This window comes from Jatropha curcas, chromosome 5 (genome assembly GCF_041381405.1).
Source record: "Jatropha curcas cultivar XTBG-Jc1 chromosome 5, XTBG_Jcur_1.0, whole genome shotgun sequence".
Lineage (NCBI taxonomy): Eukaryota > Viridiplantae > Streptophyta > Magnoliopsida > Malpighiales > Euphorbiaceae > Jatropha > Jatropha curcas.
Genome location: NC_143155.1, coordinates 23,743,274 through 23,760,437, shown reverse-complemented (window position 1 = coordinate 23,760,437; position 17,164 = coordinate 23,743,274). Strand labels below are relative to the sequence as shown.

General features: G+C 36.1%; 2 protein-coding genes across 10 annotated transcripts; both read left to right on the top strand.

The window, feature by feature from the left end:
- Positions 1-621: 621 nt before the first annotated feature.
- On the top strand, positions 622-6,314 carry IQD28 (IQ-domain 28). Of its 4 annotated transcripts, none has more exons than XM_012236531.4 (7): positions 622-755; positions 1,399-1,537; positions 2,126-2,416; positions 3,509-3,712; positions 3,843-3,923; positions 4,580-5,561; positions 5,892-6,314. In XM_012236531.4, exons 2-7 carry the CDS (start codon positions 1,448-1,450, stop codon positions 5,927-5,929), a joined length of 1,686 nt encoding a protein of 561 aa, XP_012091921.1. In that variant the 5' UTR covers positions 622-755; positions 1,399-1,447; the 3' UTR covers positions 5,930-6,314. The 4 variants fall into 4 exon arrangements, with proteins under 4 accessions (XP_012091921.1, XP_012091920.1, XP_020541116.1 ...); XM_012236530.3 differs by lacking the exon at positions 622-755 and adding an exon at positions 824-1,026; XM_020685457.3 differs by lacking the exon at positions 622-755 and adding an exon at positions 824-1,026 and having other exon boundaries at positions 1,394-1,537.
- Positions 6,315-9,829: 3,515 nt separating this feature from the next.
- On the top strand, positions 9,830-13,604 carry LOC105649761 (pentatricopeptide repeat-containing protein At2g13600). Of its 6 annotated transcripts, none has more exons than XM_020685710.3 (5): positions 9,830-11,639; positions 11,742-11,974; positions 12,194-12,325; positions 12,733-12,853; positions 13,039-13,604. In XM_020685710.3, exon 1 carries the CDS (start codon positions 9,874-9,876, stop codon positions 11,635-11,637), a length of 1,764 nt encoding a protein of 587 aa, XP_020541369.1. In that variant the 5' UTR covers positions 9,830-9,873; the 3' UTR covers positions 11,638-11,639; positions 11,742-11,974; positions 12,194-12,325; positions 12,733-12,853; positions 13,039-13,604. The 6 variants fall into 6 exon arrangements, with proteins under 6 accessions (XP_020541369.1, XP_020541370.1, XP_089578274.1 ...); XM_020685711.3 differs by having other exon boundaries at positions 9,830-11,974; positions 13,039-13,111; positions 13,191-13,604; XM_012236528.4 differs by having other exon boundaries at positions 9,831-11,639; positions 11,759-11,974.
- Positions 13,605-17,164: the final 3,560 nt, after the last annotated feature.

Below are 17,164 nucleotides of genomic sequence, written 5' to 3'. Positions count from 1 at the left end.
ATTTTATTATAATTTAGAGAATTAATTTCGTATAAAAATTTTAAACAATTATATTTTAGCACAGAGTAACAATTCCTCGATGGATTTTCGTCCCTCTTTAACCATGGGGCCTACTTGAACAACCACATGTTTCATATTTGTGACGATCAATTTCATTGGAGAAAGACCCAACAACGCAAAATAGGGATCGGTATTTCTTACGCAGATAAAATTAGTTGGTGCAACAAAATTATCTTAAAGAACCTACAAATAATAGGTACCAATTCTGGCACTATTAAAAAAAAAAAAAAAAGAAAAGTAGCATATAAAAATTTCTTATCCACACAATAGTTTGCAGATAAGAAAAACAAGTTAAGCATTTAGAAGCCGACAGCTGTTCAGTTAATGACACTTAATTATTTTGAAAGCTATGATTAACTATTTTGCTAAGTCGTAAATGGCCAGGTGTTAACTACCGGCAACCACCGCATCGTTTTCATTTTCTTGTCACCACTAACCACCAAAAATATAACTATTCTTGACCACTGTTGGGCCCTAATGTCTCTTTACTTATTTCTGTGGTCTCCGTGCCCTTTATTTTCCTGGGCCCTGATTCTCAGCTACCATACTACGCCGTTTAAGGGATCTTCAAGGTTTTCTACTTTTCTGTCTAGTCTCCCTCTCCAGCAAGTGGACAACGTTTGTTACTGTGTCAAGACTCAAGACTAGAAAGAAAGAGAGTGAGAACTGACATAAAAGGAATCTGCTAGTGCTAGGTACATTTTTATTATTATTTTTTTCTATATATATATATATATATGTGTGTGTGTGCTTATTTTTTTGTTCTCCACTGTTTGTTTTTCTTGTTTCTTTTCGTTTTGTTTTTAGGTCTTTGGATACTTAGCTACTTTTTCTATTTCCCCGTATGTTTTGGTTATCGGCTTGTTTGCTCAGTTACTTGTAACTTCTTTTGTTGTTTACTCTGCTTGCTCGGTAGCTGCCAACTTCTTTGTTAGGTTTCCGAATATTAGAATACTGCGTTTTCAGGTAATGCTTAGATCGAAGCTACTTGCTCGGTTTCTTCAATGTGCTTCCTTTCTCTTGATTCAAGCAAGTTTTGGTTTCTTCGTTTGCGTCTGTGTGTGTTTTTATTTCTAGTGACTATGGATTCAGGTTTGCGTTATTTTTTCGGTTCCATTGTGAACATTTTTAGTTTATACTAAGTTTGGGATTTCACTGGAGGGATTTGATTTTTCAAGTCTATTTTTTGTTTGGTAAGTGTCGGTAAGGTTGGTTATTTAATTTGAAATTTATGTCTTTTAGCTATGTACTTAAATGCAAGTGCTTGATGTTGACTAGATGTAAGCTACATTGTGATGTTTGGATGTTATTGACATTCTCTCATTTATAATAGTGCAGATTTATATATTTTCCTTTTGGGGGGTTTTAGAACATTTATCCTGTTGGAATGGGAAAGTCTCCGGGGAAATGGATCAAGTCTATTCTTCTAGGGAGGAAATCATCAAAGTCTAAGCTGTCGAAACAAAATGATATTTTGGTAAGTTATTTACTTTAGTACTGTACTGTGATTATTTTCCTTCTTTCTTTCATATTTGATATATCCTAACTCCGCTGATTTAGTAACACATTTTTGTTAATAATATAGACAAATGCTTAGCTATTTTGACTATGAAATAGGCAATGATCTGCAAAATACATGAACTTGAGATTCATCTGTTACCCCTTGAGTTAAAGTATTTATGCTCTGTCTTCTCATGAGTCATGAGGCTCTTAGGTTAGCTCAATGCATAGTTATATGAACTTACCTGTGAGTACCAACTAAACTAGATATATTATTATCATGCTATCATAATCATCAACCAAAGAACAGACTGAAAGTAAGAAGGCTTATTATCATGCTTCATGCAATATTTTAAGGTGTCCGATAATTCCAAATTCTCTAATCCTGATTATGTGGTCAAAATCCACACAGCTTACAATCTCTCTAATCCTGATTATGTGGTCAAAATCCACACAACCTACAATTTCTCTTATAGAAAAAACATTAATCTGCAGAGATGTGGAATAAGTTAAACAAGAGTAAAGAAAAATAATGTCCTGATGGCTTCCTAATTGTTATGTTCAGAAATCTGCCAATAACGGAGGGATATTGGTTTCTTCTAAAGCACCTCAATCTGATATAACTGCGGATCATTCAACAGTTCCACAACTGGCTCCTTTGGTTGGTGTCGCAATTGGAGTGGATTCTGAGAATGTAGTAGCTGCTAAGTTGCCAAATGAAGGGTTTGCTTCTCTTGGTGCACAAGAAGATAAGAATGCAGAAGAAGGCACAAATTTGGATTCACAAGAAGATCATGAGAGAATCAGGCATGAAACAGCTGCCACAAAGGCACAGGCAGCTTTTAGAGGTTATCAGGTAATCTTCTCTCATCATGCTTGCTATTAAAATTTTTGTGTTCTCTTATTATTTTGTATTTTGAAATTTTAATTCACATTGATGTTTTGCTAATTCTTAGTAATGATATATTAGCGCTATGCTATAATTGCCTGTGAATCAACCCTCCACCGTGCTTGCTTGTGATTTCAAATCCTTTCATCCACTTGTATCATATATTATCAAGAATGACAATCTGTGGGAATATGCAATAGAAGCTGTTGGATTGAATCTTTAACAACTCACAGCATCATGCTATATTCTTCCTCTCTTTTTCTTATTGGGGATTGGGACCATGAAATGAGCCTTTGTCATTATAGACTAGGTTGATCTTTTTTATTTCTTAGTAATGGGAGTTGTGGGCTCCAATTTTCTTCAAAACTCTAGGACATGAACATGCTACTAGATTTTATTTGGATCTGGTAGCGCACAAGCTATACAAAATGTTTGTCTCTAGTGCATGTGTATATTTATAACTAACAAGTAAATTGTTAAAAGTTCTATACCTCTTTTATTCATATCCTTTTATAATTGTGGGTTCTCTTTAAGAATTTATGTGCTTGAAACCTTCTGCTCGCTTTAATTGAGAGAGAGGCAGTGAAAATATAGATTTGCATCCATATTCTCTTGTATTAATCAGCAATTTGCTTTGAACATATAGCCTCTTACACTGAGAATAAAGAAGTGAGCCTCTGAATAGTTGAAATTTAAAGTCACACTGGTCAGCTTGCTACTGACTATTGAGTACCACATGGCCTGGTGGGGTCTGAGCGTCTTCAGTTGCATACCTGCATGTATAAAGTAATATGGTCATCAGTTGATCTCATCACACTGATAAGTTTCTGTCTATGAGCTATACAGGAAGTAAAATTCAGTACCATTTTGCAGATGGTTTTGCTGGTCAAATGTATGCCATGCCTCGGTTATTTAATTTCTAATATATACTGTACTTTTGTTGTTTTGACATCTCTGCAAGTTTTACCTTCTGTGAAATTCCTGTTATTGACATGAGTTATAAATTTATGCTTTGTGGTCTATGGCTCTATGCTTTAATTTAGTGATATGTTTGTGAAGGCTCGGCGTGCATTTCGATCACTTAAAGGCATTATAAGGCTACAAGCACTTATCCGTGGTCACTTGGTTAGAAGACAAGCTATTGCTACCTTATGCTGTGTGTGGGCAATTGTTAAACTTCAGGCACTGGCTCGTGGTAAAAAGATTAGACGTTCTTCTGTTGGGATTGAAGTACAGAACGCATGCAACCTGGGAAAAATTCAGGTGATTTATTGAACTTTGATTCGATGTGGTCAAATTTGAGTATTCATGTAGGATTAGATAGCTGATTTTATTTAATGCAATTAATTCTGGAAGTTGCTAAATTTTTTTAATTAATGTTTTGTGATATCAGGGCACTGTATGTTCAGATTCTTCTGGAATATGTACCTCTACTCTGTCAGAGAAGCTGATAAAGAATGCGTTCACTGTGAAGGTGAGATCCACTAAGCATTGTCTCATATGAAAGTGGGTCTGTGTTGATTAGCTTCCTCTTGAGATTGCTTATTAGCTCATCTCTTTGTTTATAAACTAAGGGCATCCAAAATTGTCATATTAATTTTTAAGTTCATCTGTTTTGTCTTAAGTCTGTTTGCAGACATCATGCTTGTTGTTTCAATTTCACGAGCTTCTGAATACTTCCATTCAATCTCTTTGAATTGGCTTCATATAGGATTGATAACATCTTCTGTGAATATTTGGGCTTCATACAGAAAAAAAGTTTAAATGCCAGGTTGCATTGCCTAGACATGTTATATCTGCCAAATCAAACATGTGTGGCAACAACTAAGCATGGTTAATAAGTGAACAAGTTGTTATTAAGATTGTAATTTTTTATTGAAGATGGGGGTGGAGCGGTGTGGTTGGGTGGGTTGGTTTGACTGCATAATCATATTAATTTGAAATAGTTTAGCCTCTTGTCTCTATTTGTTTTTTCAAATCAATATCCATTTGATTATGTGCTGTCCTGAAATCTAACTTAGCTATTTACAGTACTGAAAATAAGATGAAAAAACTCATATAGAAGGAACTGGCAAGGTTCTTTATCATCAAATATGTAAAATTGTTAATGACTGATAAATTTTTTGTTAGCTTTTGGCTTCATCATATGGTTCAAGACCTCTAAGTCTCCAATATAGTCCCGAGGAACATAACTCATCTAGGGAATGGCTTGAGCGCTGGACAAAATTACGGTTCTGGGAATCGTATGCACAGCAAAAGAAGAATGCTGAGAATGATATGGTTCAAAAAGTAGAAACTGGGCAAGGCAGGCGAAAACGAAGTGTACGGAAACTATCCCATGCTAATGCTGAGAACAGTTCTGGTCATTCAAATAAAGATTCTGAAAAACCAAAACGCAATCCAAGAAAACTTTCAAGCCACCCAACAGATTCAGTTCAGGAACAATCTCAAAATGGAATTGAGAAAGTAAATCGCAGTACAAGAAAAGTTTCTGATTCTACAAAGGAGGCACGTGAAAGATTAGATGTTGATAATGGGAAACCAAAGCGCAGTGTTAGGAAGTCATCTACTGTCACTTCCCCTGAAGTTCGAGAGAGCACTAATGATATGGTGGTTGCAAAAGCATCTAATGTTGATGCAATTACAAAACTTCCTGCTGTAGCTGGTCATGTGGGCGCATTACAGGAGCACCATGATTTGGACTCACAGCCTATGGGAAACAATAGTAAACTTGAGGATATTCAAGAGGTAGTTAAGCAATTAAACCATGAGGAATATGATACAGGCAATGAGAATCAGAAAATCAGTGATAGAAGAGCTTCATTTCCTCTAAATATTGAGAATCAGGAGAATGGAGTTCGTAGTACACCAAAAGTGCCTAGCTATATGGCACCCACTGAATCTGCAAGAGCTAAGCTGAGAGGACAAGGATCCCCTAGATTTTCTCAAGATGCAATTGAGAATATTGGTATTACCAGAAGGCATTCTCTGCCATCTTCTACCAATGGCAAGTTGGCTTCAATGTCTCCACGAGCACAAAAACTGGTCAATTCTGCTGGCAAAGGAGGGATGAGAAGTGACAGATCTCTATCTGGTTCCAGAGATGGTTCTGGTATGAACCTTTGAATCAATATGTTTTTTCTTTTACCTATTTGCATTTATGGTCTGGTCATGTATCTGGTATCTGTTGATTGTTTTGTCTCATAATATGCAAATTATTTGCTTTAATGGAAAATTTGTGCTGATATATATAGATTTATACATGAGTTTCAATTTGTTGTTTTATCCCTTGCGTTGCATTATTCATAATATTCAATTTAAGGGACTTTCCTTATTAACCTTGCGATGTTTTTTAAAAACTATAAAATCTGTTTAGAATTGTTAGGTTAAAAAAATGCAATTTCTGTTCTATTACTACTCATCAATTATTATATTTTGCCAGTTTCAGATAAGGCGGTTAAAGCAGACTGGAGGAGGTGATTTTGCATGAGAAATGCTCCATAGGGATGTTATACTGCAGTTCAGGTAAAAGAACAAAGAAAATGTGATTTTTTTACCGTACATTCTGCAAGCTAGATGATAATTCTCTTAGGTTTGTTAATCCTGTTTATGTAATTTTCATAGTAATTTTGAGCTGGGGCATTATGGTGTTGCATATTTAAAGGTCATTGTTTATGGGTTGCTCTTAATTCCCTCATGCTGTGTAACTCTTTTTTCTTTTTCCATGTACTGATTCTCCCACAAAACCTGTAATTTTTTGCTTTGGTTCTTGAAAAGTGGAGAGCTACCCTAGTCTAATTGGTTAGTCTTATTTCCGTTTTGATGTTTTCGAGTCAGAATGAAGGGTTTGACATTTATATTTCAATATTGTGCTGCTACTCATTTGGTCTTTTGCCTGTGTTAACATTGATGATATTCAATCAAATGGAACATTCTAGTACAGGAAAAATGCAATGTTTTCTTTTTTTTTTTTTTTTGGTTAATAGAGAGGACAGATGGTTGTGGTTGTCTCATAGCAATGGACGGAGACCAGCGCTCTAGGTCCTTTTTTTTTATTTTTTATTTTTTTTATATAAATAAATTTTCTTACTATGCCTCCCAGCTGGACCAAATCCCTGTTCCGGTCCCATGTTTGTGATCAGGTTGGGCTTTGATAAACACAGAAATGAGGTTCTGTATAGATACAAAATCTGAATTTATTAGTATTTTCCTTGTCCACAGGGTTCATTAGACAGTAACCCTTAGATCTCCTAAAACAAAACAACTTTAGAGGAAAATAAACACCGCTTGACATTCCTTCTTGTTTTTTGTAGTAAAAGACTCGGTTTACTCTAGAACAGGTTAGCATTATGGTTTGATAAAGCTGATAATTTTGTATCGTCTGTCATGAACATCTTTTCATTTTCCCAATAATTACAAGCTCATTTCATCCCTAATCTTAATATAAGTTTCAGTACAATTGTCCCATTAATTTGTTAAACGAAAATCGTCGAATCATGAATTTTGCAATGCATGTATATTTTTTATTTCCTAGCACTAAATTTGGTTTAGTGCAAATTTTTGGGAAAATCCAAGTACATGAGTGAACTGGAAAATTGAAATTGAAATTTGGAAAGAAGAAAAAATAACCTATTATAAAAAATAATAAGAAGAAAAGCGAACTAACCTGTTTTCATATACTTAAAAAAAACAAAACACTCTAACAAAATTGGATCCCGATGGAGCCCAATGATAAGGCCCATGTATTGGATGAAGCCCCGTTTTCCGGTTTTCATGTGTTCTGCCGCGTTTATTAAACGAATATCGCCTAGAAAACGACTTTCCAGCTGTTTACTCTTCTAGGTTAAACGACTGGAAGTAAATAAAGACCAGTTAATCAAGAAAGAAAAATAACCTGTATTTTCCAGACGACAGGTTAGCTCATAGCACGACTGATTAGCGTTGTTCAAAGGAAGGTTGTATTTTAGTATAACTAAATGCATTTTTGGGTAGGCCCTCGAAAAATCAGCGTTTAGGTTTTGTACTCTCAAATCACAATGGTAACAAGAAAAAGCTCCGACGGGAGAAGTTTGCTTCACGATAGACATGAGAAACCATACAGAGCTTGTAATTACCTGATGAAGGCCACCTCTTGGAAAATAAATTTCAGAAACTAAATTAGCCGCAAATGAAGGTGTCATCAGAATCAACCTCTAACCTCTTAATTCCTATACACCAAACGAATATTTTGAAGATAACAATTAAAATAAATTAGATCTCAAACATTAATTTCCTAAAATAATAACTAAAAAAGAAAAATCTAGAGATAATAGTTATCTACAGTACTCTTAACAATAGCTACCCTCTTCCTGCAAGACGAACATTTTTAACCAGCTGATTGAGTAATGAGTATCAAATCATGCTTAATATATTATTATCGTTATTATTGTTATTATCATTTTTTAATAACTTTCTAAAAATGACCCTTTGCTGATCCGTGGCCATAGCAAATGTAATACTCCTTATTTCTTGGTTCTTGCTCATAACAATTGGCAATAACAAAACTTGGTAAACCCTAAAATCGCCATGGCTACACATGTAAAAGGATAAGATTCATGATATATAAACTTTAAATATGCAGTACTCACAGTTTACATATAATGTATAAGGTTCGAAGAATTCAAATCCATATAGCTCCTCCAGGGAATATATGTCAGGTAACACCCGGAGTTCCCCCAAACACTTCAGTAGGGTTAGCATAAGAAATGATTAAACCCTTTACTTAAGGGTATAGAATAACCCCAATGAAGCGGTCAGGGGAACTCCAGGGGACAACTGACGACTTCTTTTTCTTTAATTCTCTTTGTTTTAATGTCTTCTTGGTTAGGCAATGCATTTTCCATCTATTTATAGCCGCGTCGTTGAAGGCTATGGCTATCTCTCTCCCTTTCTTTCTCGTGTTGGATTTGATAGGGGACCATAAAAGAGACCCGATATACTCACGAAACTGCTAGAATTTATGAACCTGGTCTGAATTTCAGACAGTGTACTTCTGTGAAGCGGAGAGAATAACATGCACTCAACTAAGTGGTCACAACAGCTCTCCATACCATGTCTGGTAGTATTAAAATTGTGTCATGCTACGGTTAATATATTTACTCAAACTGTGTCAGATTCCAGGATTTTACATATACAGGGGCAAGATTCGCAAGAACATGCTCAAGTAGTCAAGTGGCCCCAAAGCTCGGTATTTTAGGTATAGCAAATCATTCGTGATTACGAGCTATTAGAAACTGCAGTTGGGTCACTGTTCTTGGAATGGCGTTGAAAACAAAAGGCTGGAAAAAGATTGATAGAGTAGAATATAACCACTCACACCTTTGCACGTATTATTCCCCATCTTCAATTTACTCCACATTTCTGTCTAGGTTCACTTCCTCCACTTTATTTCCGTAAATTTGTCTCATATTTCACTGAAGTTAGACTTGCATTTGCATTTGAATACAATTAAGGTTAAGATGAACTTTGACTTAATGATGTTAGAGTCACCTTTAAAGTATAGGAAAATAGCACAGTAATCTAATCACTGATATTTGTTTTCACATTGTTTAAATCAGTTGCATCCCTTTCTTTTGAATTGAACTGTCAATGTAAAAGAAAATTTATTAAAATTTAAGGTTGTTTTGGCAAAATTCTTACACAGTTTGGAAGGTTAATGTTATATTGCAAAATAAGTTCGTGGGACCAAGTTGATATGATTTAACAACTAGTATTTGTCCCATTGTCTTTATAAATTTAGTTATTCTAGTAAATAGTTGGATTAGTAGAAATAGATTGTATTCTTAGTTGAACGTTACCTGCAAAATTAAGGATTTAAATTCTAAGCACACATTATTAAATTTACTATTCTTTCATAATAAAAAGATACTAAAAAAAAAACATTTCAATTGGTGAATTGAATGATAGAATATTAACTATTTTATGGATTTATTAGATTCTTTTATTTAGGGAAGAAAAATATGATATATAGAAATCTATAAAGAGAAATTTCTCATTTCTTTATGCTTTTATTATGGATGAAATTTAAATGCTCAATTGTATTTAAAAAATATTTTTAAAATATATTGATCTTGTTTTCAACAAAATAATTAAATGTGCAATTCTATGAATTTCACATTCTATTTTGCATTTCATCATTTCACACGAGCACCAAGGATTGTTTTTCTTTGGTGCTAAAAAAGATCACGAAAAAATAAAAAATCCCATTAGCTGATTTTCGAAACCCAATTAGACCGGCCCAGAAATCCCGCAGTGATTTCCCCTTGTGCCTTAACTCTCGGCTTTGGGTGTTGCTGGGCCGGGCTAAGGCCCCTTCTTTACGTGAATTCAAAAGGGTGTTAACGTGCATCACAATTTGGGAGCCGAAAGATATCAAGCTCTCTTAAATGATACCAGAAGCTATTGGCTCCTTGTTACACTACTGCTCCAAAATCAAAGCATTGAGGCATGGCCTTTACCTTCATGCCGCTGCTTTAAAAACTGGTATGCTATCTGACGTTGTTGTGTCCAACCATGTTCTAAATATGTATGCAAAATGCGGCAAGATCACTTATGCTCGCCAGCTGTTTGATGAGATGTCTGAAAGAAACCTTGTTTCTTGGTCAGCTATGATTTCTGGTTACGACCAAGTTGGACAGCCTTTATTGGCATTTGACTTGTTTTCTCAAATGCGGCTTGTGCCCAATGAATATGTACTTGCCAGTGTTATTAGTGCATGTGCTAGCCTTATGGCATTGGTTCAAGGCCAACAAATTCATGCTCAATCTTTGAAGTTTGGCAGTGCAACTATTTCTTTTGTTTCCAATGCACTCATATCAATGTACATGAAATGTGGTCAGTGTAATGATGCTTTATGTGTCCATGATGAGGCATCTGAGCTTAATGCTGTCTCTTATAATGCTTTGATTGCTGGATTTGTGGAAAACCAGCAACCTGAGAAGGGAATTGAAGTTTTTAAACTGATGCACCATAAGGGTTTTGTTCCTGATAAATATACTTTTGCTGGGATGTTGGGAATCTGCAACAGTTCTGATGATTTTTGGAAAGGAACACAATTGCACTGCCAAGCGATCAAACTTAAAATTGACTCTTCTGCTTTTATTGGAAATGTGATAGTAACCATGTACTCAAAGTTTAATTTGATAGAAGAAGCAGAGAAGTCCTGTAGAGTAATTGAAGAGAAAGATTTGATTTCATGGAATACCTTGATCACTGCTTGTTCTCGTTGTAAAGATTATAAAAAGGCTTTAAGTGTTTTCAAAGAGATGTCAAATGAAAATTGCGTGCAGCCTGATGACTTTACATTTGCCGGTGTCCTTGCTGCCTGTGCTGGACTCGCATCAATACGGCATGGGCAGCAGATTCATGCTAATATGATCAGGACAAGACAGTACCAAGACGTTGGAGTTGGTAATGCCCTTGTCAACATGTATGCCAAATGTGGTTCCATTAGAAATGCATACGACACATTCAGCAGGATGCTCCATCGCAATCTTGTTTCATGGAATACCATCATTGCTGGATTTGGAAATCATGGGCTTGGTGTAAATGCCATTGAACATTTTGAGATGATGAAGACTCTGGGTGTAAAGCCAGATTCTGTTACATTTGTTGGATTATTAGCAGCTTGCAATCATGCAGGGCTGGTGGAAGAGGGCCAACTTTACTTTAATTCTATGGAAGAGACCTATGGGATTTCCCCTGATCTAGAGCACTTTTGTTGTATTATTGATTTGTTGGGAAGGTCAGGGAGATTAAAAGAGGCAGAAGAGTACATGAAAAAACTTCCTTTTGGACATGATCCTATTGTTTTAGGGAGTATGCTTTCTGCAAGTCGGCTGCATGGAGATGTTGTTATTGGAGAGCACTTAGCTAGACAGCTTCTAAAACTTCAGCCTGTTACTACCTCACCTTATGTTTTATTGTCAAACTTGTATGCTGCAAATGAAACATGGGGTGGTGTTGCTGAGGCATGGAAGATGTTGAAAGGTAGTGGATTGAAGAAAGAACCCGGCCATAGTCTGATTGATGTAATGGGAATTTTTGAGAAGTTTAAAATGGCAGATTTTTCACATCCAAGGATTGAGGAAATAAAAGACATACTCGAAACTTTGAATTGGGCAGTGAATGAAGTTTCTTCAAATCATTGAAGGTAGTAACTAGATTACTTTTTATTTTCAGTTGCAACTCTTCCTAAACTTTTATGTGCATCAAAATTGAATCTATCACGAGCTTTGGTATGAAAAGGGCCCAGTCTATGTATGTCTACAGATCATTAACATGAGATGTGTCAATGAATGAACAAGATACCTCCTCAAGTTGTAGATAAAAATATGGATCCTTATTTGCCCCTGAAGTACTGGGAAATAGAAGCCAGGTGGTTGGTGTGCTACTAATGATGGTTCTTTGATCCTGAAACCAGTGGAGTTGATCAAATGATGCCTGCCTGCCAAGTATATGTGCAGCTGATATTGGTTAACACTTCATGTAAGTTTTGCTTTCACTTGATGGAGCTTCAAACTAACACTGGCTTTTCTTACAACACTTATTGAATCTAAACCGAGCTAAAGTTTCTGCTTCTTCTACTTCTTTATCTCTAGTCTCAGCGTGCTAATACTTAAATTCATGACAGCTTTTATTTCTATTGTTCAAGTATCTCTGATCCTTTCTCAGGGAAGTACTCCTTTTTTTTGGTTTTTTTATCAGAAGAAAGTAAAACAATGCTGAAGGTAATCACGGGAGTCTTTACAGAGGTAGATAGTGAACTAAATCTACATTGGCAGTCAGTGCCAGAGACTTCTCTAGAGTTTTCATCTCTAATCCAGAAGTAAAATGGTGGTGAGGAATCTGATTAACCGCTCATTTCTTTCTATGTTATGTGCATGAACATCATTCTTAGAATCTTTATTTTGGTGGAATGTTTTGCATGATCACATCTCTTCTTCTTTGTAATTCTTTTTTCTTTTTCTCTCTTTTTTTTTTTTTTATTGAACTTGACTTTCTGATATTTTAAGGTATCAACATGTCAAGAAGTTTTACACTTTTCCCCCTTCTTTAAGAAGTTGACTTTTTTCTGCATTATTGTCTGGAATGGACATCAAGGCTCTGACTTCCATTACTGACAGAATAGAGGCAGGGATGCTATTGTGACCACTTAAAAATTATTAAAAAATGTTTTGGCAAGACATCAGTAACATACTTATTTACATAAATCATCATTCAGTTTATATATACATCAATTGCAGGGCTGCTCGCCTTCCAACATGCCTCCATCATGAGGAAGCATGTTGGTCTGCCATTCGATTGCTCCGCTTTGAACATCTAGCTTTGCGGCACTGCCTCAGAAAGTACAGCATTGAATAGTTGGTAATGCTTCTTCAAGTGATGATACTCCAACATAAAACCCCCTAATGCACATAAATGAATAAAAACAGAATAAGGCAAAGGAATGTGACATGATGAGATCCCAAGCTGTAAATGCTGGGACGTTCTCGTGAATACCTCATGTCATTTCTTCACTCTCACTAACTACCTTATTGAATTGTTGGCAGGTCTGATCAAGGGTGTTCAACTGGAGCCTCTCATATTCTGGATGTGGATGGATTAGATACACAGGATGTTACGGTAAATTTATTATATGAAAGAACTTGAGAAGAATGCAAGATCTAGGAGCTTGACTAGCCCCATATGTAAAATGTCCCAGATTAGGTGATCAATGCTTGAGGACATGGATCTAGCCGAGTACGCCAAACAAGCCACCCAGCTGACTGAGCGACAGCAGCAGGCCCATAAATTGGAACAATGAAGGGGCTAGTGGCAATTGTTGGGGTTCTTGTCACTGTTAATTGACTGAGGTTCTGCTTCCATATTGGAGCACCTGTAAAACCATTAACAGCATACAATTATTCATTCCATGATGGGAAATAGACTATGCTATTGGCTACTGATGGAGTTAGCTATGTCTTTACCGGCAAAGGAAGTCCATTTTAAATGGGTTTTTTGACTGTCAATCGGTTGATTACCACCTCCTCATAGGCACTTCTTGTTTTGCTGATATCTGCTCTGTGATTTAGCCACTGAAAACACAGGAAATGTTAGAACGTTACCTTTGAAATGAGTTTAATTTGTGTTGACAGGTGAATCAAATGGCTATTGCGTCGACATGGACGGTTTCCCTGTAAGAATTTTTTTATATACAATATAAAAAAAAGAATAATAAAAAGCTATTGCCAAAGCTGAAAATTAGCATAAAGCCATCACAAAAAAGCCAACCATATGTCATGATACTCATGGCCTTAATATTGTCCATTTTTATGAATATTTGAGGAATGCAAAATAAAATAAAATAAAATAAAATAAAAAGGAAGCCATTTCATATACATTCCTTCTAATATATCTAGTCCATGAATGATTTTTGACTTCTATTGGATATGGTGGTGCAACCTAGATAGCTACTTGTTTAGGGGTTTGGATGCCAAACTTGGTTAGAGTATAGGTATTCCTGCGTTCCCTCATCCTAGTCTAGCAAGCCCTTTTCTTCTCAATATTTTTCCATTCAAATGTAATTAATTTGCTGTTATTTTCCTTTCATTTTAATTAAATTAGAAAAAAATTTTCCTCTTCATACAATTTTAGGAAAAAAAAATTTCGTCGTCTGAAACAAAAAGAAAAAGTTATTTGCTGGGATAAAAGGATAGATGATTTTAAGTCAATGAAGTAAAAAGGCAGCTGTGAAATAGGTTAAATTCTCCTGTTGCTGTTGCCATTGCAGGCATCATGCCAAGCGAGAGGTGCCCTATAACTTCTCTGATTATGGAAACTGGTTCCTACTTCCTACACAATACTGCCTTCATCTAGCCTTGTCAAATGGCACCCAGAGTTCCCCCAAACACTTCAGTAGGGTTACTAATTATATTATAAGCAAACGGACATTCCCCCAATGAAGTGGTCGAGGGAACTCAAGGGGACACCTGACTCTTTCTTTCTCTTGTTTTGAGTTCTTTGTTACATAAAATACCCTAGCTTCTGCGTATATATATAGGGAACTGAAGATTAATTGTTGGTATGGGACCGTAAGATGTAAAGACACATTCTTGAATTGAGTTGCTATAGTAGTGAACCTGGTCTGCTTTTCGTATTGAATAAATAGTGCTCCAAATTATAGAATTTAGCCAAGTGGACACGAAACCATTCTCTGCTCGATCCCTTTATTCTCTCTTCAATGTATTTTAACATGATAAATTGAGTTTACCTAAAATTTTCTGATTAATCTTACTAATTAGTTTATTTTTTTCCTCCCTCAGAATTGAATTACTAATTACATGGTATTAGTACCTATCAATTTGCCAAGGTGATAAGGAAAGGCTGGATTAGAGATAGGAGGGAAAAGGTTAGCTTGCTGCCGCATAAATCACATGGTTATGTTATTCTCTCTACCTTGATATCATCCACAGATCCGTCCAGGTTCACTACCCAAACGAAGCTCTGTACTTGTATTTCTCTTGTATATATTCTTTAGAAAAGGACATTAGGGTTGCCAAAAATCGAAAACCCCTTTTACCCAATATTTCCTTTTTTTTAGAACACATAAGATATAAAGTCAGTGATGTTTTTTATTAAAATTATGACAATTTTGATAATACAAAGGAACCCATATATCTCACAAACACTTGACACTAAACAAGCGATTTGAGATTCCGATATATCTCCTCGTATTTTATTCTTAATTAATTAAAAGGTATTTCACATAACCCAGGAAGCAAAGAGTGAAGTGCCTGCAGTTCAAATAGGGTGGAACATCCTTGCCACACCAACTGTGTAACCATTACCAAAGTAAATGCACCCACAGTTAGCTGATACGCCTCCATACACAGTAGCCCCAGAATTATACGACCACTGGATCTTCCCATTTCTTGTATCCATTGCATATACAGGACCATTAGGAGCCACTGATTATAGTGACAGGGCCATGGGCAGTTTCGTTGCTAGGGTTTGCTGTTGACCATATTATTTGGCCTGAGTTTGCATCGAAAGCCACCCATTCTCCGCCTGTTGTCGTGACGTTCGAGGGTGCAAGAGTGAAATTTTCTTTGTTGCTGTTGGCAATATCTGTGTACACCGTCTTACCATCTGTCGCTGCACCCTATTGCCGTCTTCCTTCATACCCGCCTGGTCCTGCTCGCTGCAAAACTCAAAAAGCATTCTGTTATTCAATCTTTCTTTTTAAAGTGTATATATACTTTTAATACTTACTTTGGACCAAACTACATCACCAGTATCGCGATCCAGAGACCAAGCAAATCCACTCTTTTGCACAGCAACCACAATGTCACGTTTAGTACTGTTAGCAACTATGCTAAGTATAATAGGTGCCTCTCCAAAATCAGCATCCAGGTTAGGACCAGGTGGACAATCTGGGTTATTAGGTAGCAAACAAGCAAAATAAAACACATCATATCCACCAAGTTGTCTAGCCCATGCAATCTCTCCTGTGTCAATTTTGAGAGCCAAAATTGAGTCAAAATGGACGTCTGAACCAACGCATTTGTCAGGTTGGGTTGGTTTTGTTGTCTGATTATTTTGTGCCTCTTGACATTTTGTGACCGCAGAAGGAACCCTATAGAGGTTTCCAGTTGCCACATAAACAAGTCTTCTATCTGTGTCAATTGATGGGCTGCTTCCCCAAATTGCAGCTCCTGAATAGCCTCCTAATTTGCTTCCATTATCAGGAACCATATACGTTCGCCATTTGATTTTACCTGTTAGAACGTCTAGCTCTGCCAAGCTGCCTCTAAAAGTGCAGCATTGGTTTGCTGGTAATCCTTCCTTTAGTGATGATACTCCAACATAGAATGCCCTGATTAGAAACAAAAATGGACCATAAAACAAGCATTAAAATTTAATAACAAGAGCAGGAAGTTTGGACTAACCCCCGGTAAAATGTTCCAGATTGTGTGATGATTGCTCGAGGACGTGAATCTAACTCAGTAAACCAAACAAGTCTTCCATTTAATCGATCCACAGCAATAACAACAGCAGGTCCATAAATTCCAACAATCAACTGGTTATTAGCAATTGTAGGAGTTGCTCTTGACACCGTTACATTAACTGTAATTCCAGTGCCATTTAATCTTGTTAATTGACTAAGATTCTGCTTCCATATTAAACCACCATTAAAAGCATCTACAGCATACAAATACCCATTCCATGATGGAAAATAGACTACTCCATCTGCTATTGCTGGAGTAGCAGATATGTCTTTACCAGCAATGAATTCCCATTTTAAACGCAGATTTTTTACGGTTGAACTTTTGATTTTTTCTTCTCCAATTGCGTTCCTTGTGTTTTTTATACCAGCTCCATGGTTTAGCCACTGAAAACACATGAAATGCAAGAATAAGGCATTGAAATTAGGTTAATTTTTTTGGTAATTTTTTATTATTATCACTACTTACAGATGCAAGAGCGTCATCAACCATTGACAATAGACATAATAGAATAAGGATGACCAGAAAACTAATGATTCCATTGTACTTCTGGGCGATCTCAAAAGAAGCCATGCCTTTTCTAATCAGTTACTGGTTAGAGTATAGAGGTCTGCCAACGATCCCCACATCCTAGCCAAATTTACTTATTTAGGCAATTTATTGATATTTTTTAAGAATTACAATGTATTTT

Bases quoted from the DNA above. Each gene is read 5' to 3' on its own strand.
- IQD28 (XM_012236531.4), top strand. From the start codon at position 1,448: ATGGGAAAGTCTCCGGGGAAATGGATCAAGTCTATTCTTCTAGGGAGG. The intron at 1,538-2,125 runs GTAAGTTATTTA...TGTTATGTTCAG, and splicing joins CGAAACAAAATGATATTTTG to AAATCTGCCAATAACGGAGG. The intron at 2,417-3,508 runs GTAATCTTCTCT...ATGTTTGTGAAG, and splicing joins CAGCTTTTAGAGGTTATCAG to GCTCGGCGTGCATTTCGATC.
- LOC105649761 (XM_020685710.3), top strand. From the start codon at position 9,874: ATGATACCAGAAGCTATTGGCTCCTTGTTACACTACTGCTCCAAAATC.